The following is a 26,744-nucleotide window of genomic DNA, read 5'->3' on the forward strand; positions in this document are numbered from 1 at the left end:
AAGTTAGACTTACCGGTCTGTAATTGCCAGGATCGCCTCTAGAGCCCTTTTTAAATATTGGTGTCACGTTGGCTACCTTCCAGTCATTAGGTACAGAAGCCGATTTAAAGGATAGGTTACAAACCACAGATAATAGCTCAGCAATTTCCCATTTTAGTTCTTTTAGAACCCTTGGATGAACGCCATCCGGTCCTGGAGATTTGTTAACATTAAGTTTTTCTATTTGTTCCAAAACCTCCTCTAATGACACTTCAATCCGGGACAGTTCCTCAGATTCATCACCCACAAAGGACGGTGCAGATTCAGGAATCTCCCCAATGTCCTCAGCCGTGAAGACTGAAGCAAAGAAATCATTTAGTTTCTCTGCAATGGCTTTATCGTCCTTGATTGCTCCTTTTATAGCTCGATCATCTAGGGGACCCACAGGTTTTTTAGCAGGCTTCCTGCTTCTAATGTACTTAAAAAACATTTTGTTATTTCGTTTTGAGTTTTTGGCTAGCTGTTCCTCAAAATCTTTTTTTGCTTTTCTTATTACATGTTTACACTTGATTTGACAGTGTTTATGTTCCTTTCTATTTATCTCACTAGGATTGGACTTCCACTTCTGAAAAGATACCTTTTTGTCCCTCACTGCTTCTTTTACATGGTGGTTAAGCCACGGTGACTCTTTTTTAGGTCTCTTGCTATGTTTTTTAATTTGGGGTATACATTTGTTTGGGGTATACATTAATTTGGGGTATACATATGGTCTGAGGTAAATAGGATGAAGTTTAATAAGGACAAATGCAAAGCACTCCACTTAGGAAGGAACAATCAGTTTCACACATACAGAATGGGAAGTGATTGTCTAGGAAGGAGTACAGCAGAAAGGGATCCAGAGATTATAGTGGACCACAGGCTAAATGAGTCAACAATGTGACACTTGGGAAAAAAACAAATATGATTCTGGGATGCATTAACAGAAGTTTTGTGACCTAGACAGGAGAAATCATTCTTCTGCTTTTTACTGATTAGGCCTCAGTTGGAGTATTGTGTCCAGTTCTGGGCACTCCAAGAAAGATGTGGAAAAGTTGGGGAAGGTGCAGAGAAGAGCTACTAAATGATAAAAGGTCTAGAAAACATCAGCTATGAAGGAAGACAGAAGTAATTGAGCCTGTTTTGTTTATTATTATAATGCAGATTGCCTAGCTCCTAGGAGTGGTAGGGACCTTGAAAGGTCATCAAATCCAGTCCCCTGCCTTCACAGCAGAACCAAGTACCATCCCTGATGAATTTTTGCCCCAAATGGCTTCCACAAGGATTGAACTCTCAACCCTGGGTTTAGTAGGCCAATGCTCAAACCACCGAGCTATCCCTTCCCCCTCCTTTTAGAAAAGAGAAGACTGAGAGGGGACATGCTAGCACTTTTCAAGTCTCCAAAAGGGTGTTACAAGGAACGGAGAAAAATTGTTTTCCTTGGCCTCTGAGGATGGGACAAGAAGCAATGGGCTTACATTGCAGCAAGGGAGGTTTAGGTTGGACATCAGGAAAAACTTCCTGTTTGCCAGGGTGTTTAAACACTGGAATAAATTGCACAGGGGAGTTGTGGAATTTCTGTCACTGGAGATATTTAAGAGCAAGTTAGACATCTATCAGGGATCATCTCATCGGTGCTCAGTCCTCCCATGAGGGGCAGGGGACTGGATTTGTTGATCTCCTGAGGTCCCCTTTCCAGTTCTAGTATTCTATGATTCAATTTTTTGAATTTTCCTCCTAATTGGTATCTTTGGCTGGTTTGAGAAAATGAGAAGCTGCTTAAACTGGGCTTTGATAATTATACAACTGTTCTTTAAAGACCTGATTCCCTGCTGGGTAAACAGTCCTCTGTTGTTTTCTAATTCTTTTTAACATGGCAAGTGAGCCTCTAAGGCTGAAGCAAAATACAGGACTATGTAGTATTTTAAAGACTAACAAGATGGTTTATTAGATGATGCGCTTTCGTGAGCCAGACCCATTTTGATCTGAGGAAGTGGGTCTGGCCCATGAAAGCTCATCATCTAATAAACCATCTTGTTAGTCTTTAAAGTGCTACATAGTCCTGTATTTTGCTTCAGCTACACCAGACTAACACGGCTACATTTCTATCACTATTCCTCTAAGGCTGTGTGCTCTAATAACATATCCACATACTGGGAGCCAAATTTGCCACTGCTGTATGCAGGCCTAAATCCATTATCTCACTCCTGCTTATGGCCATCGTGAATTTGATCCATGCACAGAAGAAACTCTCCTTACGTTTTGACACATATTGCATGATGATCTGCTCCCATGATATTGTCGAGATGGTTATAATACATGTGCAAGTCTTTAGCCAAATGATCATTTTACTGTTACACTGAAACTAGATAAGTGTTGAAGTCTTGAAATGTTAACATTTGTTTTGAGTGCAATATGAACAGTGTGTGGTTGGGTACTTTCTACTGAGTTATGGGTTTGGATGTTTTCCTTTTATCAGTGGGCTGCAATCCAAACTATAGCTTTGCCTTTTGGTTTGTTCTAGTACTGTTGCTAATTGGTTCATAGGTAGGGAACTTGAATGCAAAAACTTATGCCAAGAAATATGAGTAGAATTACTGTGCATTAAAAAGTATTTCTAAGAGGGAGCCAACTTGGTTCTTAGTCTCCACTTAGCAGTGCCTGCCTGCCTCGTATTTCTTCTGGCAAGTCTTGGATTAAATTTATGTTGAAGGCTTCTTCTCAGAGGAAATCTAGTGCAATTCAAGATATGAAAATGAGACAACAATAGTGCAGTGGTTGCCACCTGCAGTGTCAGAGCCAAGTTTTGCATCTGGGAGATCAATACATCATTGGCAGTGCACTGGAGAACCAGCCTGCCATGCAGTCACCCACCAGCATCAATTCCTGTCCCAAAGGGCGGGGTGGGCTGGGCCTTGTGACCTAGTTTGTGGGTTACAGTGACAAGGGACTCTATATGACATGTCACAAAGCCCAGAGTGGAGAGCTGGCTCTGCCCCATAGGACAAGAACTTCAGCAGGCAAATGAGTGAGGGACAGGATCACTCTCCTTCCTGTTCCATATGAAAATGTTATGTTACACACCTCCTCTAATCTATTCTGTAATTTGCCTGAAAATGCACCACAGACCTATCTAACAGGCCTTGTTTGCTCCCCTGTTAGCTCCACCACTGGCCACCTGATCTGTTTACCCTTCCCCCCCGCTCCCCAAAAAAAGGGGGCTTGAGAATTACAACAGGGTGTGCTGGTGCAGACCCAATGGCTGTGTCTACATTGGCACCCTTTTCCGGAAAAGGGATGCTAATGAGACCAGTCGGAATTACAAAGCCGCGGGGGATTTAAATATCCCCCGTGGCATTTGCATGAACATGGCTACCGCTTTTTTCTGGCTCGGGCTTTTGCTGGAGAAAAGCGCCAGTCTAGATGGGATCTTGCGGAAAATAAACCCTTTTCCGGAAGATCCCTTATTCCTACTTGTAACATTCTCTGAAAACAAAGGAAAATCAAAGACTTTACTTTCAATTATTTTTCATTTGCAAAATCACCAGACTTCTGATCAGATTTAGGTAACAATATAGTAGAAACGTTGCCTGATGCCCTCTTTACAGTGGTGGCAGTAAGTGGGAAATTCTTGGTAGAAGAGTCTAATTATGTCCTACATGTCTGGCCTGCACTTAAAACTAACACTTGCATAGCTATGCCAGTCAGAGGTGTGAAAAAAATACATCTGTTAGCCCACATAGCTATGCCACGAAACTCAGTGTAGATGAAGCTATGTCAATTGAAAAGGACTTTTGTTGGCATTGCTAATGCTCAAAGAGGTGGCATGCTTATACAGGCAGTCCCCGAGTTACGCGGATCCGACTTATGTCGGATCCGCAGTTACGAACGGGGTTCCTCTCCCTGGTCTCCAGCAGACCAGGGAGAGGAAGCAAAGCGGCGGAACACGTGGGCAGCAGACAGGGTTGTCCGCTGCCCACGCGCTCCGAGGCTTGGCTCTGCTTCCCCCCACCCCCGGTCCCCTTGGTCTGCAGACCAGGGGAATGGGGGGGGGGGCGAAGCAGAGCCAAGCCGCGGAGCGCCTGGCCAGCTGACAGCCCAGAGCGTCTGGGCTGTCAGCTGATCGCGCGCTCCACGGCTTGGCTCTGCTTGGCTCTGCTTTGGCCCCCCCCCCCCGTCCCCCCGTCCCCCTGGTCTGCAGAGGCACTCTGGGGAAGGCACCAGGAGGGCAGACATTTCCTGTGGCTGCTTGCTGAAGCTAGCTGAGACACGTGCCTACAGGGGCTCTTCTCTACAGCCGTGTGTCACACACCACTCCTCCACTGCCTACCCCCTTGCGGGACAACAACCTTACACTGTGCTCTGGTTGCCCTTGTGGACACTACGACACTTCCAACATGGAACTGGAGCTACTGTAGAGCAGTGCAAGGCTCACAGGACTTGTGCTGCATCTCATAGTGAAGTTCATCCACACTACCCATGTGCTGCTTTAGGAGGACGACGACCAGCCCCGAACCACAGGACCCCTTCACCCAGGCCCTATCAATCCTTCTGCAGCAAATGATCCACCATCCATTGCACACCAGAGAATGCAGCTTCTGGTAGAGGGAGGCCAGTTCCGACTGGTGGGACGGTATCGTCCTGCTGCGATGGGATGACCAGCAGTGGCTCCAGACCTTCCGCCTGCAGAAGGCCACCTTCCTGGAGCTCTGCAAGTGGTTTACTCCCACCCTAAGGCAACAGCACACCCGCATGAGACCTGACATCCCCCTGCAGAAGTGTCACCATCGCTCTGCGGAAGCTCTCCACGCCAGACAGCTACCTCTCTGTGGGGAACAAGTTCGGCATGTGGCCATGCTTCTGCAGGTAGTCACGGTCATCAACACCATGTTATTGCAGAGGTTTGTCACTCTGGGCATTGTGGATGGCTTTGCTGCCATGGGCTTCCTAAACTGTGGGGATGGGCCATTGGTCGGCCACCAGGATGGGAATGTAAGTGCCGTCTGAGTGCCTCAAACTATATCAACAGAAAGGAGTATTTCTCAATTGTGCTCTACAACCTTTGGGAGATCAAGGGGGAGACTTTCCTGCCAGGATGGACAGCAGAGTCTGAATGGCTGGCCAGGGCATACGAACAACCAGACACCAGCGCCATCAGGAGAGCACATCAGGAAGCTGTGCTCATCGGCAGGCCTTGAGGGAGAGTTTCAGCCAAGGCCACCAATGAGACTCTCACCTGGGCCTCTCCACAAGGGGCCTCTGCATTGCCCCTGTGTGCCTTTCCTCCGTCCCACACTCCTCACCTTCTCCCTCCTCTCCAGAGCAAATAAAACAGCCTTTTTGTTTGGAAAACACAACTTTATTTATTTGGGGGATATACAACAGGGGAGGGACTAGGGAAAGAACCTGGAATGTGGGAGGGGGGGCCCAGAGATGGGGTTGGGACTGGCACCTACCTCAGGTAGCTTGGAAGGCTTTGGCTGCCAAGGAGGTCCCACTACCACGTGTTCACTGGGCCTGGCAGCCCCTGGGGAGGCTAGGAGGAGAAGCCATGGGGGCGGAGGTAGGGATTTGTGGGGGCCCAGGGGCAAGGAGATGGCTGGTGGCCTGCTCCATGCACGCGGCCATGTTCTCCTTCACAGAGGTTATGGAGCAGCACATAGTCTTGTGCTGCCGTGCCATCTGGTTCCACATGGCCTTCCGTTGCTCCTAGTCAGCCCAGTGCTCCTCTCAGCCGGCAGCCCGCTCCCAACACTCCTCATTGAACCCCCAGATGAGGGACTGGGGGCAGGCCATCTTGTCTCACAGCAGTCTTCCCGGGTTTGCTTACTCCACTGGAACCCCTGGAGTCAGCAAGTTGGTGTGGGAGGTTGTGGATGCACCATGCTCACAGCTGTGCGATTCCATGACCCCAGCCTCCTTAGTGGTGGCTTACTGTGGGAAGGTGTCCCACCAAGGAGGCCAGAGTAAGGCAGGCCTCACCAAGAACCTTGTGAGAAGGACCAATGTGTTCCTGTGTGAGAGTGTCATAGAGCTGAGTGCTCCGGACTGGCGCTCTATGTGCACAGGCTGTTGTGCGACCCCCAGGCAGAGAAGGCCAAGTGAGGCATGTGCAGTCCCTTGCAGTGTGTCACCTGCCCCAGTGTGTATAGGGAAGTTTATGGAACTCACCTGAAGTGCCTTCGCTGGGATTGTCTGAGGCATCTTGGACAGGGGGACTGGCTCCAGGGTGAGGAGCAGCTGCTGTCTGGCAGGCATGGTGTCCTGTCAGGCCTGCTCCTCCTCTTCTTCCTCCTGCTCATCCTCCTCTACAGCCCCACCTTCGCAGAGGCTGATGCTGTGCATGTCCTGGCCAGACTTGCCAACAACGGGGGGGAAGAGGGAAACCAGCCCTCCTCCCAGAATGACATCGAGCCTCTCATAGTAGCGGCAGGTGTGAGGAGTCGCCCCAGAGAGAGCACTTTGCTCCCTGGCCGTAGTGTAGGCCTTCTGGAGCACTTTTATTTTAATGTGGACCTGGTCGAGGATCCACATGTGTCCCTTCTCATACAGGCTGGCAGCCATATGGTCGTAGACATCTGCATTCTTCTCCTGGTACGGAGATCCTGGAGGTTGGTTTCCTCCTCTCAGACCTCAGTGAGGTCCAGGATCTCTGACAGTCCAGGCCAAGGCCCTCTTTCACCCTGGCCAGGGGCATCCAAGGGTGCTGCGGGAGTACTGGCAGCCGTGGAGGGTTCAGAGGGAGCTCAGGCCATGGCTCATGGGATTGGTGCTGTGTGGCATGGGACTGGCAAAGCTCTCCTCATGCAACAAGCCCTTCCCCTTCTGCCTGCAGCTTTAAGCATTGGAGTTGTCATGTGTGGCCAGAACATCCACAAGATGCAGCTGTTAGGCCTCTGAAGGCCAATTATTTTGAAATAGCAGCAGCTGATCATCCACACTAATGCTGTTTCAAAATAACAATTTCTACATGAGCTTATGCCCCAAGGAAAGCAGGAGTATAGATTTCAAAATAACCAACCCGTTATTTGAAATAATGGGCTTGGTGGTATGTGGATGCTCTGCTTGTTGTTTCAAAATAAGGTGTAGACGAGGGCTCTGATGAACCTAAAGCTCAGATCCAGAGTCCATTGAAGTCATTGGAAAAGCCTCCCCTTGATGACAGTAGAGTTAGGAGCAAGTACCTAGTTATTACTTAACAAATGCTGTGTTAAGTGTGTCTGTAGAGTACAATACCAATATTTTGCTCTGTTTCTCCTGTGAATAAACTTTTAAAATTACATTGCTATTGTACTTTAAATTGAAAATAAATATTTCAGTACTTACATTAAGATATGACTAGCTCGGAAACCTTCATGACAACTACGGGGGTGAGAATCTTTGGTTGTATTTTTGTACTTTCAGGTAAAGAAGATATCTTAATAATTGAGCACTGAGATGTTTGTTTTCATGCTAAGTGTAACATAATTGTATCTTTCAGTGGTTAGCTGGTTCTTCATGCTGACTCCGAGTAGTCCTTACACATCCGATTGTAAAGCTCTTTTAAAATGGCACCAAGCAGGTGCATATTTTGATTCATTTAAAAATAGTGAGCGAAATCCAGGCTGTGGTGAAGGCAGTGCAGAAATTCCCAGGCTTTCCTAGCCAGGCCTCTCAGGTGACAGCCTGACATTTGAACCCTTTGCCTCTTGGAGTTCTAGAGTCCAGGTCCAGCCCAGGCCTGAACATCTACACTGCAGTTAAACAACCTTATCAGCCAAGCCCCATGAGCTTGTTCCAGTTGGTGTGGGCCACGTGTGGGTGTTTACTTGCAGTGTAGAGACACACTCGGAGGCTTACATTGGGGTTGGTTATAATAGAAACATAACAGCGTGACTTTGTTTTAACACTTGTCATAACTCATTTCAAATTGGCATTGCGTGAACCCTGATGGGCAGCATACGCCAGACCAAAACATTAATAATTTCTGCCTTATTTTCTGGTCTGAACACTAGAGGAGTGTGTTTATGTTGTGGAGTCCTTGATAATGTGTAACTCACACACCTACTAGGTGTGGTTCACTGTCCCATGTAGTGGCACTTAGACCACTTACAGAGAGAGAGAATGAGTATTCTCACAGCCTTAGCTGAGAGCTAGCTGGCTTTTAGTTCAAGCAGTAAAGGCTTATGCACTAAACTTCAGAGTTTCCAGATTCAATTCCGCTTGTCAGCACTGCAAATGCAGCCACAAATTAATCAAAATCAGAGAACTTCCAAGGATAGGAGTCCAATGAAAGTGGTTCTCGAGTGTTTGTGGTGTTATCCTCCTCTGAAGTGCTGAAACTCCTTTATAAAGCTCTTAACCCAGTGTTCAACTCTGACGTGGCTGAAAATCCTGGACTATCACAGTTCTTGGTGTGTGGTTGTTTAGGTGACAAATGCTAAGTATGGAAAGGCTGTGTTGAATGTTTGGCAAGCAAAGAGAGTGGTTCCTTACTAGGTGCCCTTGACAACATCAGGTGTTTCTGGAGAGGGTGCAGAAGGGCTGTGCTGCAGCTATGACCCGGAAAAGGAATTCTGACTTGGGGTACGTCTAGACTACATGCCTCTGGCGACAGAGGCATGTAGATTAGGCTACCCGACAGAGTAAAATGAAGCGGCGATTTAAATAATCGCCGCTTCATTTAAATTTACATGGCTGCTTATTATTTAAATCGCCGCTTCATTTTACTCTGTCGGGTAGCCTAATCTACATGCCTCTGTCGCCAGAGGCATATAGTCTAGACGTACCCTTAGCCTCAGTTATGAGGGGACTCCTGAGTAGCACACACTAGCCTAGTCCTATGGGAGAGCTCAGCATTCTTTCCTGAACCCCTTGCCTGACCAGCTAGCTGGCTAATTCAGGGGGAATAGGGCTATGACCTTTATAGGTAGTTAATGCCTATGGGGTGCTAGGAAGGAGCAGGGTCAGCAGCTCTCCCAAGCCAAGTTCTGATTGGCCCTGTCTGGGAAGAGGGTGGGGCTGAAGAGTGGTTTATTGTGCCCTCCCTCACCTTGCTCCATCACATTATACTCGTATAACCTCTTTGTTCTCTCACCCTTGCATCTCTTAAGATCCCTGCTGCTTAAGAAGGATTAGGCCTCACTGCCACAACAAGTAACTTTATTTTTGCATTGTTCATTTTTAAAACTCCTACTCCTCCCTCTCTCCCCCTTGCCTAGAGGGAAATTGAAAGTGAAGGGAAACTCTCAAAGTGAGAGAACGTTTTTTGAAAATGTAGGTTTTTAGCCACGCTTAGGATAAATATGGACTTTCCCTGGCAGCTCCTCACCGCCTCCTTGCAGCTCAGTGAAAGTGAGTCATGCTTATGTAGGCTGATCAAAGTTCTTATCCTTTCAGCACCAGCTGTCAGGATTTCCTCAGTCAGCATTTACTGCTGGACCCCTCTAAGTAATCCAAGTGCAGGCAGCGGGTTACAAACACAGAGAAGCAGCCAGACTGAGAGAGAGATCTGGAAAGGCCCATGACCTTATCTGAGAACACACTCTGCTCACAATCTTCTTTCTGCATGTCTCTCCTCTGCATTTGTGGCTATCCTCTTATAAGGGCCATCCTTTTGCTACTGACGTCAGTAGGAGTTTTGAGAAGAGTACGGTTTATTCTGCCTTGTTTATTCTTAGCAAAATAAAAGACCACTCACCCTTGGATGCGTTTTTCAAAGGTACTGAGTACCCTCACTGGAAGTAACTGGAGCTACAGGTGCTCAGTATTGCCTAGAATCAGGCCCTATCTGCGTCACTTTGCTTTCTCTGCAATGGGGAAAGGGTTGAGTAGCAGATTTTGAATTAGGGATGTAATAGTGTAGTTGATTAACCAATAAGCAAAAGCTTATAGGTTAATGCTATAACCTCCCCCACCAATACATTTTTTAGCAAGCTGGCCAGCAACCTGGCTCACTCCTAGCTTGCGACAGGTTTGGGACCTACCCCGCTGCAGATCTGCATTTTAAAATTTATTAGGAGCTGAGCAGGCAGGCAGCCCAGCTCAGTCCTGGCTCATGCTTAGTCTAGGACCTACCCCCGCTGTGGCCCTACATTTGAAGTGTATTAGGAGCTGAATGGGCAGGCAGCGAAGCTGAGTTCTGTCTCGCACCAGGTCTGGGACTTCAGACATCCCCCTAGACAGGGGCTGCTGCCCCCCCGTGTTGCTGCCTCTTTATCAGAGGCAGCAGCACTGGGCGACAGGCAGCCAGTCCGCAAAGGGAGCTGGTTTTTAAACTGGCTCCCCTCACGGACCAGCTCCCGCCTGGCACCCCACACAGTTGCCTCTTATACAGAGGTAGCAGTGCGGAGTTGCAGAGAGCTCCTCGGGAGTGAGGCTGGAGTACACTGACTGCAGGCTCTGCTCCCAGGTACTACAGAATAGCTGACTAACTTTTCTGAATCAGTTAGAAAATTGTACCATGGTAGGATCTTCAAAATTAACTATTGATATTAGGGATACATGCAAGGGGAAAATAATTTAGACTTAGTTAATAAAACTATTAAAGGCAATCTGCCAAATTCTGTGTAGTTTGGGTCCTACATTATATGTGCTTTGAAGTCTGCGTGGTCTGTCACTAGTACAAGCTGCCCTGATTGTACCATATGTTTGTTTTTTCTGTGTTGGTCACTGTGACTGAATAATTTTCTAAAATTGCAAACTTATACTAAAAGTTGCTTAGATGTTCCCTACTCCATAGTACAGTAAAACTCCAATTGTCCGGCATCCAGTGGTCCAGCACTCCTGATAGTCCGGCACCAACAGGAACCCGGAAGTGCTCCAGCCAGACGGACAATTGGAGCTGCCCAGAGGCAACGGCAGAGAGGGGGCGAGAGGCAGGCAGCTGTTTAAGGCAGGCGGAGCGGGGGGCGGGAACGGCGCGGCAAAGGGCGAACCCTCCACCGTGTTGCAGGGTGGCAGTGGAAGCCCCGCGCAGCCGTCCTACAAGCGGGGAAACTCAGCCGCCGGCTTGTAAGTGGCAGCAGCGGAGAGGGGCGAGAGGCACGCAGTATTCCCCGCCGACCCCTTGACCCCCGCCTACCTTAAACAGCTGCCTTCCTCTTGCCTCCTCGCCGCCGCTTGCAAGCCAGCTCCGTGGGGCTTCCACCCCCTCCCCGTAACACGGCGGAGGGTTGGCCCCCCACACACACACACTGTGGGTCCCGGCAGACCTGTCACAGCACTCCACTGGAGTACCTCCCAATACTCTGGCATATCTGATAATCCAGCACCCCCTGGGTTCCAAGGGTGCCGGATTATCAGAAGCCTACTGTACATTAATTTAATGGAAAATTATTATTAGTGCTGTATTTTGTTAGCAGTCTGGTACAGTTTCGGGGGGGGGAGAGGGCGGGTTTGTGTTAAATTATTTGCTAGGTGCTAACAATGTGCTTGGTGCCATACAGGACATGTACAAGCCAGTCCCCAAAACTGTTTTGAGTTGGAGTTAGTTTGCTAAGTTCTGCAAAGCAAGTGTCATGTCCCTGTAATATTTTAGTTCAATGTCTGTAAATTAGTTAAATGTTCAGTTTTTCAGCTGTCAGTGTAGGAAATCTCTGCCCAGTGGCTCAGGGCAAGCATTGTGTGTTATCTCTGATTAACTGACTTGCTTTCCTTATTCTTGCTACAGGGAAAGCTGCTTCTCCCCAATCAGTCCGGAAACATGTCCCCTCGTGCAGTCCTTTATCTGCCCCAAGAGAGCCTTTGTACTTGATGGCCACGTGCAGTTGAAGACGGGCCTTCAGACCCAAGAACGGCACCTTTTCCTCTTCACAGACATCCTTGTTGTTGCCAAGTCCAAGTAAGTACCGATCATAAGGAAATTCTCTTGCAGAGCAGCATCCCTCATCAGCACAGCATCCCATGAATGTCCCTGATGCTACCTTCAATAGTAAATCTTCCATGGATTTCAGGAGAGTTTCTTAGTCTGCCAATGAGAGTTGAGTTCCCAACTCCCATGAGTGCTTTTACACACTCACATGTCTGTCCGTTTAGACCAGAATATGGGAAAGGAATCAAACTTGTATGTTAGTTCAATATGGGTGGGTATTTTAAAAGTCTTGACTTGTTGTTGAGTAGTGGGTGAAGTGGGAGTTAGTATGTTGAGTTCCATTCCCAGCACACTCTGTAGCAGGCTCTCCGAATGCTGACAAGTCATTTAAGCATATTAGGCCTCAGTTCGTTCAATGGAGAAATATGTACAATACCACTATCTGCATCACCTGGTATTGCAAGATTTAATATGCGTCTAGGAAGTCATTTGATATCCTCAGATGAGGAACATTTCTGTAGATATTTTTAATATTAAAGTATTACAATAAGCATTTCTGTCCTCTTTGGATTTATCTTCTGAATGCTATTTCTGATGCAGCAAAGTGGAAAGTGGTAGTAGTATTGAGGAGGCTGGGAAGCTGTTGATGTGTTATCAGGCCTCATTGTTGAGGTCAGATTTTTCTCTCTACCATTCACAATTAAGTTAAATATACAAGATGGATCTATCATTCTAGCTGCTTGCAGCAGTTATGGTTTAAGGCAATTCTTATGAGTGCTTTCACTTGTTAATGTGTTAAGGAAAAATGTGAAAAACCCTGATGTAGCTTTATACTCTGTAAGGCATCATGTACTTCTATTGACCAGGATGGATGGTTTGAATGTGAATCTTGTGTTTGTTGCAATACAGGTTTTCCCTAAATGATTATTTCAGGGCAAGAGGGTGTTGGCATAGTCTGTAGGGGTCATAGGTTAAAGGTCAAAGGGCACAGGGCGTAGAGGTGGGGGGGTCAAAGGGTGTTAAGCACTGGGGAGCAAGGGGCTGAGCTGGGGCTAGCGGAGGAGGGCTGGGGCTGAGGGAGGGCAGGGTTTAGATGTCAAAGGGCAAGAGGGGGTGGTTTGCAGTGGGTCAGTAGTTATGGAGCCAGGTGCGGCATAGCTCCTGCTTCTCTCTCAGGGGGAGCAGATTTGAGGGTGTCTGAGCAGGGTGGGGGGGGCCTCAGAGCATGTGGAACAGGCAGTTGCAGGGTCAGTGGAGCAGGATCAGGGTTTGGCACAACAGGCAGTCATGGAGTTTGTGAAGCAATGGGCACGGGAGATAGTGAGGCAGAATCAGGGAGCGCTGGGAGTGGTGGGGCAGGAGCTGGGGAAATGGGAGGTTGTCGATTTCATTCGGGTCGCTGGGACACAGAGAGCCAAGGTTGATAGTTACAGCGGATGCAGGACAGGCTTCAGGCAAGACAGGTGTTTTAGAAAAGGAAGTTGGTAGCAAGGGGTGTTGGGAAGTGGGAGATGGTGGACACAGGGTGACGAGCTTGGCAAGACAGACTTGTGAGGTAATGGGGTTAGTGGGATATAGGGGATAGCAGACGATCAGTTTGGCAGGTTTAACAATAGACACACAGAGTACCAGGGTTGGCTGGATGGGGTCAGAGGGTTCAGAGGTTGGAGATAGAGGGACGTGCAGTGACGAGATGAGGTCAACGGATGAGTAGGTTGGCAGGCAGGTAACATTTTAGTTGCATATTTGCATATTTATTATTTGCATAATGAATAGGTAAATATGCAACTACAATGTTTCCAGTCTGTCAAAAGTTTGAATGGGTTTGCCAGTCCACAGTGTAAAAAAGGTTGGGAACCCACTGTTCTGAGTAATATATAGGGCAGTGTTTCCCAATTGGTGCTCCGGGGAACCCTGGGGATCCGTGAAGTGAAAGCAGGGGTTCCACGAAGAGCCTCCTGTTAAAGAGACAGAGCTGTGGCGAGGGCTTTTTTTTTGCTCAACGAAACGTGGCAGGGGCCTTTTTTTAAGGCAACTCTAGGCGTTCCGTGGCCAAATAAAATTGGGAAACACTGATATAGGGGAAACCTATGATGTGCTATGTACCAATATATGGTTATAAGTCTTGATTTCTTAATTGCTGATGTGTACTTAAGACAGTGGTGCATCAGAGTAAAAGCTAAACTGAAATAAGGAGCTTGTTGAATCTGACTCAGTTACAAAATTAAGTCCCATAAAATGGCTAATCCATCATATTCTTCTGTGTTATGTTCTTGCCTAGTTTTGCTAATGTTTGAGACATTTTTGTCTGTCTTTGGACAAGTACTGCTCTGTAATTAGAGGTACTCCTAATCTTCAGTGTGTGTGCAGGCTCAACCCAAATCAGTCACTCTGAAAAGGAATTTAATTTATAATTAGTGTTTTATCACCACTAAACGTGTCCAAGTTTTGTTTTGTTTGTTTGTTTTTTTTTAAGGAAAACAAGTCCCCAGCATGCTCTTGACTCTCTGATTCCGCTCTGGGGAGCTGATAAGCACCTCTGCAGAAGTGATGACTATGCATTCCCCACCCCCACACACTGAGGCCTACAGTAATTGAAGGTGCTCAGTCCCTTGCAGGAGATGTTCAGTGACTCATAAGGCTGAGAAAGGAGATGTGCAGTATGGGCAAAGGGATAGGATGTGGATTTTGTTCCCAGTTCAGCAAATGGCTCTCTGCATTTGACTTTGGACAAGTCACTTGTGGATTTTTATAAAGCATCTCTGAAAATTAGACCATTAACCTTTCAGATCATCAGTTGGCCAAACCTGTAAAAAAAAAAAAAAATAGAGATAGAGATACTATCTTATGGAGAGCCATGCCAACTAACTAAGTAAATATTTGCTGAACTTTGGCAAGTGCTTTGAGATCCTTAGAAGACAAGCACAATAAAAGTGGTGTTATCAGCAGATATTATTTATCACTTTTTATTATTCAGTGAAAGCTTTTAGTTTGTCCAGCTTGTGGACTCTAGTTTCCTCTTCTTGTTTTCATACCACTCCCCATAAGATATTTACTTTGGTGTATCATGTGTAAACATTTGACCTGATATTCGCTGTGATTAGGGGATGTTGCAGGGGGCTCCTGCCTCATGGTCACAGTTCATAACAGTGGTAGTAGTATTAAGAGTGCTTAGCAGTGACTGTTCAGTTTGGAGGCAGTTCCACCGAGTGGCAATAGTTCAAGGTAGCAACAGTTTAGCCTAGTGGCTGCTGCCTGGGAACTCAAATGGAAGCAGAGAAGGGGAGCATGGGACTTTCCTTCTCCACCAAGGTCTAACCCAGGGCCATGTGAGACTGACTTGGCTGCTCACCTGTATTTGTGTGATGTTCAACTTCCTGTTAGCTTCCTGGGATCATTTCCTATTCCAGTCCACCTTCCATCTGGCCACCACTCAGCTCTAGGGAACATTGCCTTTGGGTTTCTGGTCCATGTCCCCTCCATTGGGTGCTGCAGATTCCTTTGCTCACTAGTTCAATACTGGTTTTGCTCTGGTCCTTTGGGCCTTTCTGAGAGTTCCCAGAGTGTGTGTCCTGCACCCTGGCTTGCCAGCCACATGCTGAGCTGTTGGCTAGCTTTTAACCCCCCTCCTCCAGTCTAAGCATGCCCAGCCAGGGCATGGAGGAAGGGCCTCTTTGGCCCATAAGTCTTCCTGAACCTTGTGATTGGTGCTTTGTATTTATGTTGGGTAGAACCATCTGTGCATTTTGCATAACTGGTACAATCTGCTCATAGTGACTAAGAATGGCAGAATTGAGAACTTTAGGATTATTTGTAGGTTTGCGTCCACTTTGTGCAAAGCATTGCTTTTAAGCAACTGGTTCCCCACCTTTTATGCATTCCCTTTTCTCCTGCCCTGTTGTCCCCCCACCGCTGCCCCCAAGACTCCTGTTCTACAGAAACTGAGCACAGGATTTGGTACATAAAGGAGGGAGAGGTTAAAGAAACTGAAGGTATTGCTTTCCTTCATTATGCAATGTGTGTTGTTCTTTGTGTCTGGACATATACAGGCAGTCCCCAGGTTACGTACAAGATAGGGACTGTAGGTTTGTTCTTAAGTTGAATCTGTATGTAAGTCGGAACTGGCGTCCAGATTCAGCCGCTGCTGAAACTGATCAGTTTCAACAGCGGCTGAATCTGGATGCTAGTTCTGACTTACATACAGATTCAACTTAAGAACCCCAGGCGTCCCCAAGTCAGCTGCTGCTGAAACTGATCAGCGGCTGATTCCAGGAAGCCGGGGGCAGAGCAACTCTGCCTCGGGCTTCCTGTAGTCAGCTGCTGGTCAGTTTCAGCAGCGGCTGACTTGGGGACGCCTGGGGCAGAGCAGCTGGGGTGCTGCTGGGTTGCTCCAGTAGCGCCGAGGAGCAACCCAGCAGCACCCCAGCTGCTCTGCCCCAGGCGTCCTGATTCAGCTGCTGCTGAAACTGACCAGCAGCGGCTGAATCAGGATGCCTGGGGCAGAGCAGGTGGGGTGCTGCCGGGTTGGTCCAATAGCGCCGAGGAGCGGCGCTGCGGGACCAACCCAGCAGCGCCCCAGCTGCTCTACCCCAGGCGTCGTGGGCAGAAAAGCCTGGTCTGCTGGGGGGGAGGGGGCACTAGCTGGGCCCCGTCCCCCCCAGCAGACCAGGGAGACGCGGAGCAAAGCCGCAGAGGACACCCGCAGCGGGACAGCCGCGGCGCGTCTGGGCTGTCCCGCTGCGGGCGTCCTCCGCGGCTTTGCTCCCCATCTCCCTGGTCAGACCAGCAGAGCAGGGAGATGGGGAGCAGCTTTTCTCGCCCTGGAGAACGCAGGCAGCGGGACTGCGGCTCATCTGGGCGTCCCGCCGCTCCCGTCCTCCGGGGTGAGAAAAGCCCCGTTCGTAACTGCGGATCTGACATAAGTCGGATCCACGTAACTCGGGGACTGTCTGTACGTTCACTGTGGAGTTATTCTGGAAGTAAAAGGGTCCCTGTGTCTCAAAGAGAAATTACTATATTTTTTTGTGTTTCCTATCACTCATTCAGAACTAGCGCTTTCACTCCTGTCTCCAGCTTGGTTTTCTGATATCCCAGAGCACTAACATAACAGCTGTTGCATTCAAGGTGTGTGTGAGGGAAGGGAGTGGAGGTAGGGGTGCCAGGTGTCCAGTTTTTAACCGAACAGTCGAGTATTTGAGCTGTTTGGGAGAAAAAATTGAGAAACTATAATTGAGTAAATAGAACTGTCCAGTATTTTCTCAATCAGATGTAATGTAGATTGTGATGTAATGTCAAGTGTGTCCAGTATTTTTGTTGAAACCATCTGGCAACCCTAAGTGGAGGAAAGAAAGCATTGGCGAGAGACCTGGGAAAGGGGAAGGAGACAATTAAGGTTACTGTATATTTCTTGTGACTGTAGCCAAGGCTTAGGAACCAGTTCTTAGTAGAACTGCTGATTTATTTTTATCATGTTGGATGATGTAATTTCAGAGCTAGTTTTCATTTAACCCAAATACAAGGTTGTGTACAATGCAGAATCTGATCTGAAAATCAGTTTTTGCAAATAAGTTGTTCAGGGTCTTGTGGGAGGAAAAAATCCTATTTTAGGGTATGTTTTTTTTAATCCCAGATAATCAAGTTATATTTACTACCTTTGAGGAAAAATTAGATAATTTGGGGGCATTTTTCTTCAATCTGGACTGGGAAAAGCAATTGGATCAGGTTGGAAAGCATTTGTTGTGTTTATGTAACACACAATGCCACTGAAATCACATGCACACAATGAACACAGAAGGCATCCTGTTATTTAGCAACCATCAGTCAGTCAGCATCCTGTAGTTCAGCCACAGGCTGGAATTTCACTGACTGTCATCCCACTTTTCCTGTTGAAGGCTTTTGATGCCACACAAGAATCAGATCCCACTTTAGGCTGACCCAGTTTTATGTAAGACCTGCAGTCTCAGATAGAAATCCACTTATCAAGTGAGGCAAATGCCACAGCAACAATTTCCAGACAGACAATACTTCACAGCTTGTTAGAAGCAAAATAACTCTGAGGGGGCCACACCAGGGTCCCTTTCCACTACTTCCACTGTCGTCAAAGTGGAATATCGGAGCCTTAAGCGGAGTCAAAGGTTGTCCTAGATTTTTTTGGCACACAGACACACAAAGCCTCCTGGTCTGCTGCTGCCACATGAGGATTTAAGCTATGTTTACTCACTGTTCATCAGCTGGTAGTTCACAAGTATTTCTCCTCTGCCAGCTTTGTGAAAGGAGAATGTATGAAAATCTAGATTACTGCAGAGCAGGGTGAAGTGAATACATTAGTTAGCTGATTGATAGAGCCTTGATCTCCAAAAACACCTGCCTGTGCTGAGCCACCACAGAAGGGGGCTGTTCTGGCTACTTTGGCTGAAGCACCCTCATCTATGGTGGGCCCTGCAAGGCTTGGACAGGTCCCTGCCTGCAGCAGGCTGCTCCAGCCCCTTTCGGTTAACTGGTTAGCCATTCACATCCCTAATGCTTAATCCATTAGACTTCACTTCTATACTTCTATTTGTAAATATTGCAACAGTTCGATCCATGGTCAGTCTATGTACTTCAATATTTTTTGACAGTAGCTCTTGTCCATATTCAGTCATTCCTTGAACTAGTATTACTATGTAACTCGTTTTCTTAAATCTGTAAGTTAGAATGCTTCATGGAAGAATACAAATAAATATATGAATGTAGTCTGTAACTTCAGAATATTCCATGGGCATTGTACTTCCTTATGCCCTGGCTGTAGAGAGAGGCATGCAGGATCCTTTTTACTGACAGCATTGGATATTCATATTAATGTTGTGCAGTATATCCAGCTGCAGTGGTTGCAGAATTTAGCTGAAAATGTCAGAAATCAGAGCAATGTGAATTTAGTACTGTCCTTTTAAACCCATGAGGTTCAAATCCTGTGCCAGTTCAGACTTAAATAGTTCAATCTGACCTAAATTAAATACCTTTCTAATGAGACTATCTCTGAAGAATGTATTCTAGATCCTCCACAGTTCTAAACTTGTTTTATTGTATTTCTTTATAGAGTGCTAATCACCATAGTATCTAGGCACCATCCCCATCCACCTTCAGCATGGTGAGCTGAGCTGGTGCACTTTTGCTTGGCTTAAAACATTCTGGGGGCAAGTAGGGCACCTTATATGAAAGGTCCTTGTCTCTCAGAATCTCTTCTCCTTCTTGTTCCGAAGAGCTGGAGTTTGTATCCACATCTGCATCTGTATCTGCAAAAATGAGCCATGGATATTCACATCCACATCCATGGATGTAGATACCTGTGGACATAAAACAGATATCCACAAATGTACAGTGCTCTAATAACACTTGTTTGCAATGACTCTGGATTGCAATATAGAGTTGAGTTGGCTGATAGCAGATAATTTTTATACTTTTAATAGTTTAGCTATAGTGCAGGCACCCACAAACACTAGGAAGGGAAATTATTAATATTGAAAATTCAGAGGAAAGAAAACACTCAAAGTACTAAAAGCAACATTGGTTTGGTAAGTCTGTTTCTTGTTACTCCTTTTTATATTTAGCTGAAATATCTTCAGGGATTGGGTAAAGATTTCTTGAGATTCTCTGTCCTTAAAGAAGAATACACGAGTCCCAATTTATTGTGTAATGTTGGTCTATATTCACTTCCTCCAGTACAATCTATCTGTGGGCCCTGCAGTTTGACAAGAAGAAAGAGAACTCTGTAGTGAACAAATCCAGGGTTGATTATTCAGACCTTAAATTCCCTGGCTGTGTAGCTCACAGGCTAACCTAGTACTCATATGCATTGTTCACCTGATCTAAGCAGTCAAACTACCGTTCCAGACCCTTGGTGGCATTAAATTATTGGAATAGAGATAAAGCAACATAAGCTATCACTTTCTTTGCCCCACCAAAAAGTTCAGAATTGGGTGCTACAATCTCTATAGTTGGTGGAGGTACTGTAACCACCACCACGCAGAGTTGAACCTGGGACCCTGGAGCTTAGTATCGGAGCCTTTCTACAGCTTGAGCTAAAAGCCAGCTGTCTCTTAGCTTAGGCTGTAGAGCTCCCTTGTGCTTATCTCTCACTGTAAGTGGTCTAAGTGCTACTACTTGGGACAGTGAACTAGGGATGTTAAAATTAGATTAATCAGCTAATCAAAAAGTTGATGGAATTTCCATCAACTATTCAATTAGATGCTTCAGCTTTGATATGTAGCAAGAACCAGCCCAGCTTTTGCTACATTTCAAAGGCAGAAGTGCCACACAGCGTTCCGCCTTAGAAATGGACAAGAGCTCCAGCAAAGACTCTTGTACATTTCAAAGGTGGAACACCATTGCTGCACTCCTGCCCTCTCCCACGGAGCTGGGGGGAACCAGCTTTTAAGACAGCTCCCCCCAGCAACCGCTTCACTTCCACCACCCTTGTTGCCTCTTTCTGGGGAGGGGGAAAATGACTAGTCGACTAGAGTGTCGCCTATCTGATAAGCTTTTGCTTACACCCCTATGGTGAACCACACTAGGCATGTGGGTTACACTACCTTAGGAAGGAGCAGGGTCAGGACAGCCAAGAGGCATCTGCATGTGGAATGGAAAGTAAATTCTATTTATCTGTGAGCACAAAAGCCCAATAAAGAAATCCTACTTCTCTAACTTGAAGTAATCTCTCTTTTTAGCTCTGATGGAAGTTTGCATGTCAGCACCAGCGAATCTAATAACTTGGGTCCCTCTGTTTTCATGTGTCTAATATCTGGCATTTCTGCCAACAGGTCACAATATAATTTCAAACTAAAGAGCCAAGTGCGTCTCTGTGAAATGTGGACAGCATCCTGCATGGAAGAGGTCTATGAGGGCAGCATTAACCCAGAAAGGTCCTTCGTTATAGGCTGGCCTACCACCAACTGCGTTGTTAATTTTAGGTAGGAATGGAAAGGTGTATTTGCTGCTTTATTAAATTTCTGTAGATTACTAATGTCATTAAAATATTACAAATGAGGTATAGTCTGCACACGTTAATGCTGGAAGCCAAAATCTCTATGGCACTGACACAGATTCCTTCTGTTGCATTGAGACAAGTCAGCTATCATCTTTGCTTCAGTTTCCCAATCTCAAAAAGAGTGGGAATGGTACTTACCTAGTTCCTATGGGTACTGAGAAAACCGAAGATTTGGCAAAGTGCTATATGACTTGTGCTGTGTACATGCTTGGTGTTAATTGTCTGTTTTAAAAATATATTTCTGTAAATACCTTGGTTACTTAGTAGGAATAACTGCAGAACAGATACAGCTGGGCTCATAGTCAGCCCTTTCCAGGTGTCAGAGTCTACCATACAGAGCTTGTGAAGGAGTGGAGTTTGCACTTAATACAAGCAAGAATCAATAAAATGTTGACTCCTTTTTTTTCCTATTTCAAGTGTTCCAGAAAAAATAAGTTCAAAATTCCTCCTAAACCAGAAACTTTGAAACCTCGTGAAACCAGGTTTACCTGCGCCGATCGACAAAGGCTTCCTTGTTGACAGCGGCGCGTCCAGACTGTCCCGATCTGCCAACAAACAGCTGATCGGCAGAGCGGGGCAGCCATTTAAATTTAAATGAAGCCGCGATTATTTAAATCGCGGCTTCATTTCCCTCTGCCAATCTGTCTAATCTACATGCCTCCATCGACGGAGGCATGTAGTCTAGACACACCCTGTAGTACTGACTTTTTTTTTTTTTAAGAGACTAGGTCTGAAACAAAGCTGAAATTCCTATTTTAATTAAACTCTTGCCAATAAAATTTAGCTTTGATTTAGGGACAGTAGCCTATTCTTTAAAGCTGGAAGGAAATAGTCTGATGTGAAAGTAACAGACTAGTCAAAAGGGAACCCTAGATTGTATGTAAGTAAAGTGATTTCATATCCAGAGATAAATAGGAGTTCTGAAGAGATAAGTGAGAATCTGCTAAGCAATTACATAAAAAATAAAGTTCAAACGTGTATGTTTTTGCAGGAGGAAAACTGACCAAGGTTTATAGTTCCCTAAATATCTGGCCTGAAAATTTGGAGAATTGATTTCCAGAAGCACCAGTGGGAGAAAATCTTTTCTTCATCTAGGGTAGGATTTGGATCAAGAAAGTTAGGCTCCTTATTACTATAGTTACCCCACTAAATGAACAATTATACATATATCTGGATAGCTTAGTACCTTTCAAAGTCTATGGGTAAGATAAAATTTTTAAAAAATCATATGTAAAATGGGTCCTCAGTCCTCACTGGGGCCTTTTAAGTACTAGTCTATTATAATGAGTAATAAGAAAAAGCAACAGAATGGGAGGAGCTTCGCCAGCCTTTATTATACCAGTGATATCCTTAAACTTAGATTAGATTTTTGTTTACGTTTTAACAGCCTATATTTTAGCATTCTAATCCTGTTCCCATTGACTTTGTTGACAGAATTTTAACTTCTATAGTGAAAAATTGAACACTAGGACTTTATCCCAATATAGATAATTTTTATTTCAATTGTAGGGAAGCAGTTTTTCACTGAAAATTAAAAATCCTGTGAATAGTTGTCAAGGGCTCCCTTGAGCCAGTAGCCTCATGGAGTAGGCTCACTTCAAGTTTACAGAAAACAAATTAACACTGAACTCAAAATAGCTACCTGGGCATTAAAGCTTATTATTTGTTGTGGATTTTCACAGAAACCCAGGGCAAATGCTGTCAAGGTTAAACCCCTTACTGCTTACTTAAGGCCAAGAGAGAGTGAGCTTTTCCTGTCTTGATTTCACCCAGAACTGGTTCCTAGTAGCAGTAACCAGCCCTTTTAAATCTGTCTGCTTGGCCCTGATTAGCCTCTTCTTTCTCCTGGCCCTTCTAGGCATTAGAGGACCACCTCTCTCTGGTTCTCTCTAGGCAACCCTTGAGCCTCTGAACTCAATGCTCTCCTCTTCCAGCAGAACAGGGAGTGCCAAGTCAGTGAGGCTGGCTCTAGGGGTCAGTAAGTGCTTGGTACAGTCTGTCACAACAAATCTTAACATTACCATGTGTTCATGGATATGCCAGTCAACATATATGCTCTTCTGATTGGTTTTATTGTGGCACTTGCATGCTGTCTGACTTCTTCTATATTTGTCACTGTTTTATAATCCTTGCAGTTCTCCAGAGCAAAAGGAGAAGTGGCTCTCTTCCCTGCAAAGGTACTTTATTTTGATTCTGTTAACAATACTCAGAGAAGGGGTGGAAGAGACTCATTCAGGCATCTAAACTGTCTATTGCTAATGCCTCCTCCCTTCCCCTGCGCTGCTGCTTCTGCTTCTGTTCCACCACCTATCAACTTCATTCATGCAAAAGTATAGTAGTATATTGGAAACCATGGTAGGTTTATAGCCAATGATAACCTTGCTATCATATCGTTCTTTACACAGCTATTACTTGGGTACAACATAAAAATATTACCAGTTTTGTTAACAATGAAAATCGGTGATCTTTGCTTGTTTTGTTAGTCGAATCAAAGAAGAGAAAGAAAAAGACTATCCCAAGAGCATTCCACTGAAGATCATTGCAAAGGATATAGGAAATTGTGCATATGTAAGTATTTCTGAGCAAAAAAGGGAACTAAAGCTTAATCACAAAAGGCCTGAGTGGTACTAAACACCAATAATTCCCAGTGAGTTCAGTGGGAGCTTTAGGGCCCCACCACCTCTCAGGATGCAGCCCACTCTAAAGGATTGGGCCATGGTGAATAATGAACCGAACGTGAGCTCTCAGGATGACTCCAAAAGGAGTAATGCAATCCTGGGATGAATATACTGGGGAATCTCAAGTAGGAGTAGGGAGGTTATTTTACCTTTGTATTTGGCCCAGGTGCATCTGTGTCTGGAATTCTATGTCCAGTTCTTGTGTTATGTGAAGAAGTAAAACAACACTTCCTTACTCACGTTCTCCACATTACTCAAGATTTAATAGATTTCTGTCATATCTTCTCTTATGGTATGTCTACACTTGCTCCCTAGTTCGAACTAGGGATGCGAATGTAGCTGACCGAAATTGCTAATAAAGCGGGGATTTAAATATCCCACACTTCATTAGCATAATCTCGCCCACGCGCTATTCCACTCGCCAGCTGATTCGAATCAGGAAGTGCGCTCTGGGACACGTTAGTTCAAATCAAACCCCTTGGTCTGAATTAATGTTACTCCTCGAAAAATGAGGAGTAACGTTAGTTTGAACCAAGGGGTTTGATTCGAACTAACGTGTCCCGGAGCGCACTTCCTGGTTCGAATCAGCTGGCAAGCATAATAGCGTGTGGGCGAGATTGTTAATGAAGCGCAGGATATTTAAATCCCCGCTTCATTAGCAATTTCAGTCAGCTACATTTGCATCCCTAGTTCGAACTAGGGAGCAAGTGTAGATGTACTGGTAGTCATGCCTTTTCCAAGCTGAAAATTCCCAGTATTTTTAATCTCTTCTCCTACAGTAACTGTTCCATATCCCTAATTATTTTTCTGCACCTTTTCCTATTCTAATGCATCTTTTTTTAAATGGGGTGACCAGACCTGTATACAGTATAGGAAACCCTTTCCATTTGCGGTAGATGTATTCCCACATCCATTGTAAATGGCGAAATTTGCAGATACTGGGAGCCGTAGTTCCCTGAACTCACTGTGGGGGCCAGAAGCCACAGGGAACTCACTGCAGCTACTGGGAGCCCACGGGGAAGTCACCATGGCTCCTGGCAGTTGCAGGGAATTTACTGTGGGGGCTGGGAGCAGTGGTGAGTTCCCATTGGTTCCTAGCTCCTGTGTCTCTCTTCCAGGAGGGGAGACCCACAAATATGTGGAACCACAAATAGTGATTCTGTGAATAGTAAAGATCTCCTATAGTCAAGATGTGGATATACCATTAATTTCTATGGGGGCATTATGATATTTTTGTCTTCTTTATCTGTCCTTTTCCTAATGGTTCCTAACATTCTGTTAGCTCTTTGGACTTCAACTGCACATTGAGTGGATGTTTTCAGAGAACAATCCATAATAACGCCAAGATCTCACTCTTGTCGGTAACAGCTAATTTAGACCACATCAGTGTATATATATAAAATTGGAATTATGTTTTCCAGTCTAATGCACGTTGCTTTGCATTTATTATAATTTTATGAAAAATGTGCCTCAAGGAAACACAAAGAGCTCAGTCTATTTAGCTTAAAATATAAAAGGTGAGTGGTGACTTGATACATAGGGAACAAATATTTAACAAGGTCTCCAGTCTAGCAGTGAAAGATTTAATGTGCTCTAATGGTTGGAAGCTGAAGCTAAAGAAATTCAGACTGAAAATAGGGTGTACATTTGTATCAGGGAGGTCAGTTAATCATTGGAACAGTTTGCCAAGAGTTGTGGTGAATTTTCTTCATAAGTTCTAAAATTTTAAATCAAAACTAGATATTTTTTGAAAGATTCACGCTAGTAATTATTTTGGGGAAGTTCTGTGTTATACATGAGGTCAGACTGGATCTGGGGTGCACAAATGCTGGTCTGCAGGGTTAATCTCTAATGGGCCTTCCCCTTTGTTTACCAGTACCTCTGCAGGTATTGCACGATTGCAGCTGTTGTTGGCTGCAAACAGTTATCCACGGCCAACGAAAACTGTGATCATGTGATACCTGCAAAGGCGCTGGTAAACATAGCAGCAGCAGCAGCTCACCAGGGAATAACCCTGGCAGGATGCTGGGATTTTTATTACCTACCGCTGGTAATCACTTTGATCCTTTCTGGTCCTAAAATCTATGAGTCTGTGAAATGTTTCCTCTCTATTCAGTACATGGGATCATGTTTTAAAAATACTGTTTTAGAGCAGCAACACTTTCATGGTTCAGAAACACACCTCTATAGATAGAAAGCAAAGCTGGGGAGTCGATAATTCGGAGAGATCTTTCTGAAGTAGTTTACACTTAGGCCTCTTGAGAGAGATTTGTATGACATGCAGGAGTGGTTCGAGGCGGGCTGCGGCAGCTGGCGCCCCAGGCAGAACGCACGATTGGCCCCCCGCCTGCATGGCCGTCAATGGGTTGACGTCATCATCGGCCTATAGCCACGGGCCGCCCCTGATGACATGACCTGGTTTTATTCTCAGGCCTGATCTACATACAGAGTGGCACTTTCTCAACTACAAGGTGATTTTTGTACTGATTTAATTAAAACTGTGTAATTTGTGGTGTGGATACTGCTAAGTCAATTTAAATCTGGCTTGTATCACCTTAACCATGAATCGGTGTTCACATCACACTCCCTGCAGGTACCCGTCCCAAGCTAATGAGCCAACCCAGAGACCAAATTTGGTGATGAATCCTGAGCACGTGCCACTTGAGGTACATTGCACATGTGCTAAGATGACCTGTATCAATACATTTTCTGAAAAAGAAACTAATCTGATAAAACACTTTTTAAACCAATATAAGAATGTCAACATAGGGAGGTGGCAACATTTTAATTCAGTTGTTAAACCAAGTTAAGTTGAACTAGTGCTGTTTCAGTATGTAGATAAGTCCTCCAAGAAACACTAGCATCCATAAATCATCCATCCATCTCTTCTCCCCTCTACCTGCTGCTTTAAAAATCTGCATTATGTTCAAGAGCCTAAAAAGAAGTTGCTGAGAATATACTATATCTGAGTAATTCCAAACATGAAGTATTCCTCCTTTCACAGGGAATCACTGAAAGGACAACAGCTAGCGTTACTAGATCCCTCAAAGCACTGTGAATAAACAGTGTCAGTTTGGGTGGAGGGAAGTGAGCCAACCTGTGCTTAGCTGTTTCTGAAAATGGATCTGAAAATCTTTTGTGTGCATTCAGAGTGGGGCAGTAGCTTAAAACCTTTCTAGCTAAAATTAGTTCATGAGCCAAAGTTGGTCACCTGAGACTGATACTCCTGGAAATGAAA

The 26,744-nt window shown here is 45.4% G+C and overlaps 1 protein-coding gene across 4 annotated transcripts in view; it reads left to right on the plus strand.

The window, feature by feature from the left end:
• ARHGAP20 (Rho GTPase activating protein 20) overlaps nt 1-26,744 on the plus strand; it is a 94,447-nt gene that overhangs the window by 38,212 nt on the left and 29,491 nt on the right. For 2 of the 4 annotated variants that reach the window (XM_089775621.1, XM_089775622.1), the window contains exons 3-6: nt 11,666-11,836; nt 20,602-20,751; nt 22,964-23,005; nt 23,312-23,396. In XM_089775621.1, the coding sequence (XP_089631747.1) occupies nt 11,666-11,836; nt 20,602-20,751; nt 22,964-23,005; nt 23,312-23,396 (448 nt within the window). Of the gene's footprint in view, nt 1-11,665; nt 11,837-20,601; nt 20,752-22,963; nt 23,006-23,311; nt 23,397-24,169; nt 26,173-26,744 lie in introns of those variants that run through there. The other 2 variants (XM_089775623.1, XM_089775624.1) reach the window with 2 other exon arrangements.

This window comes from Pelodiscus sinensis, chromosome 1 (assembly GCF_052426305.1).
Source record: "Pelodiscus sinensis isolate ZL-2025 chromosome 1, ASM5242630v1, whole genome shotgun sequence".
Classification (NCBI taxonomy): Eukaryota; Metazoa; Chordata; order Testudines; family Trionychidae; genus Pelodiscus; species Pelodiscus sinensis.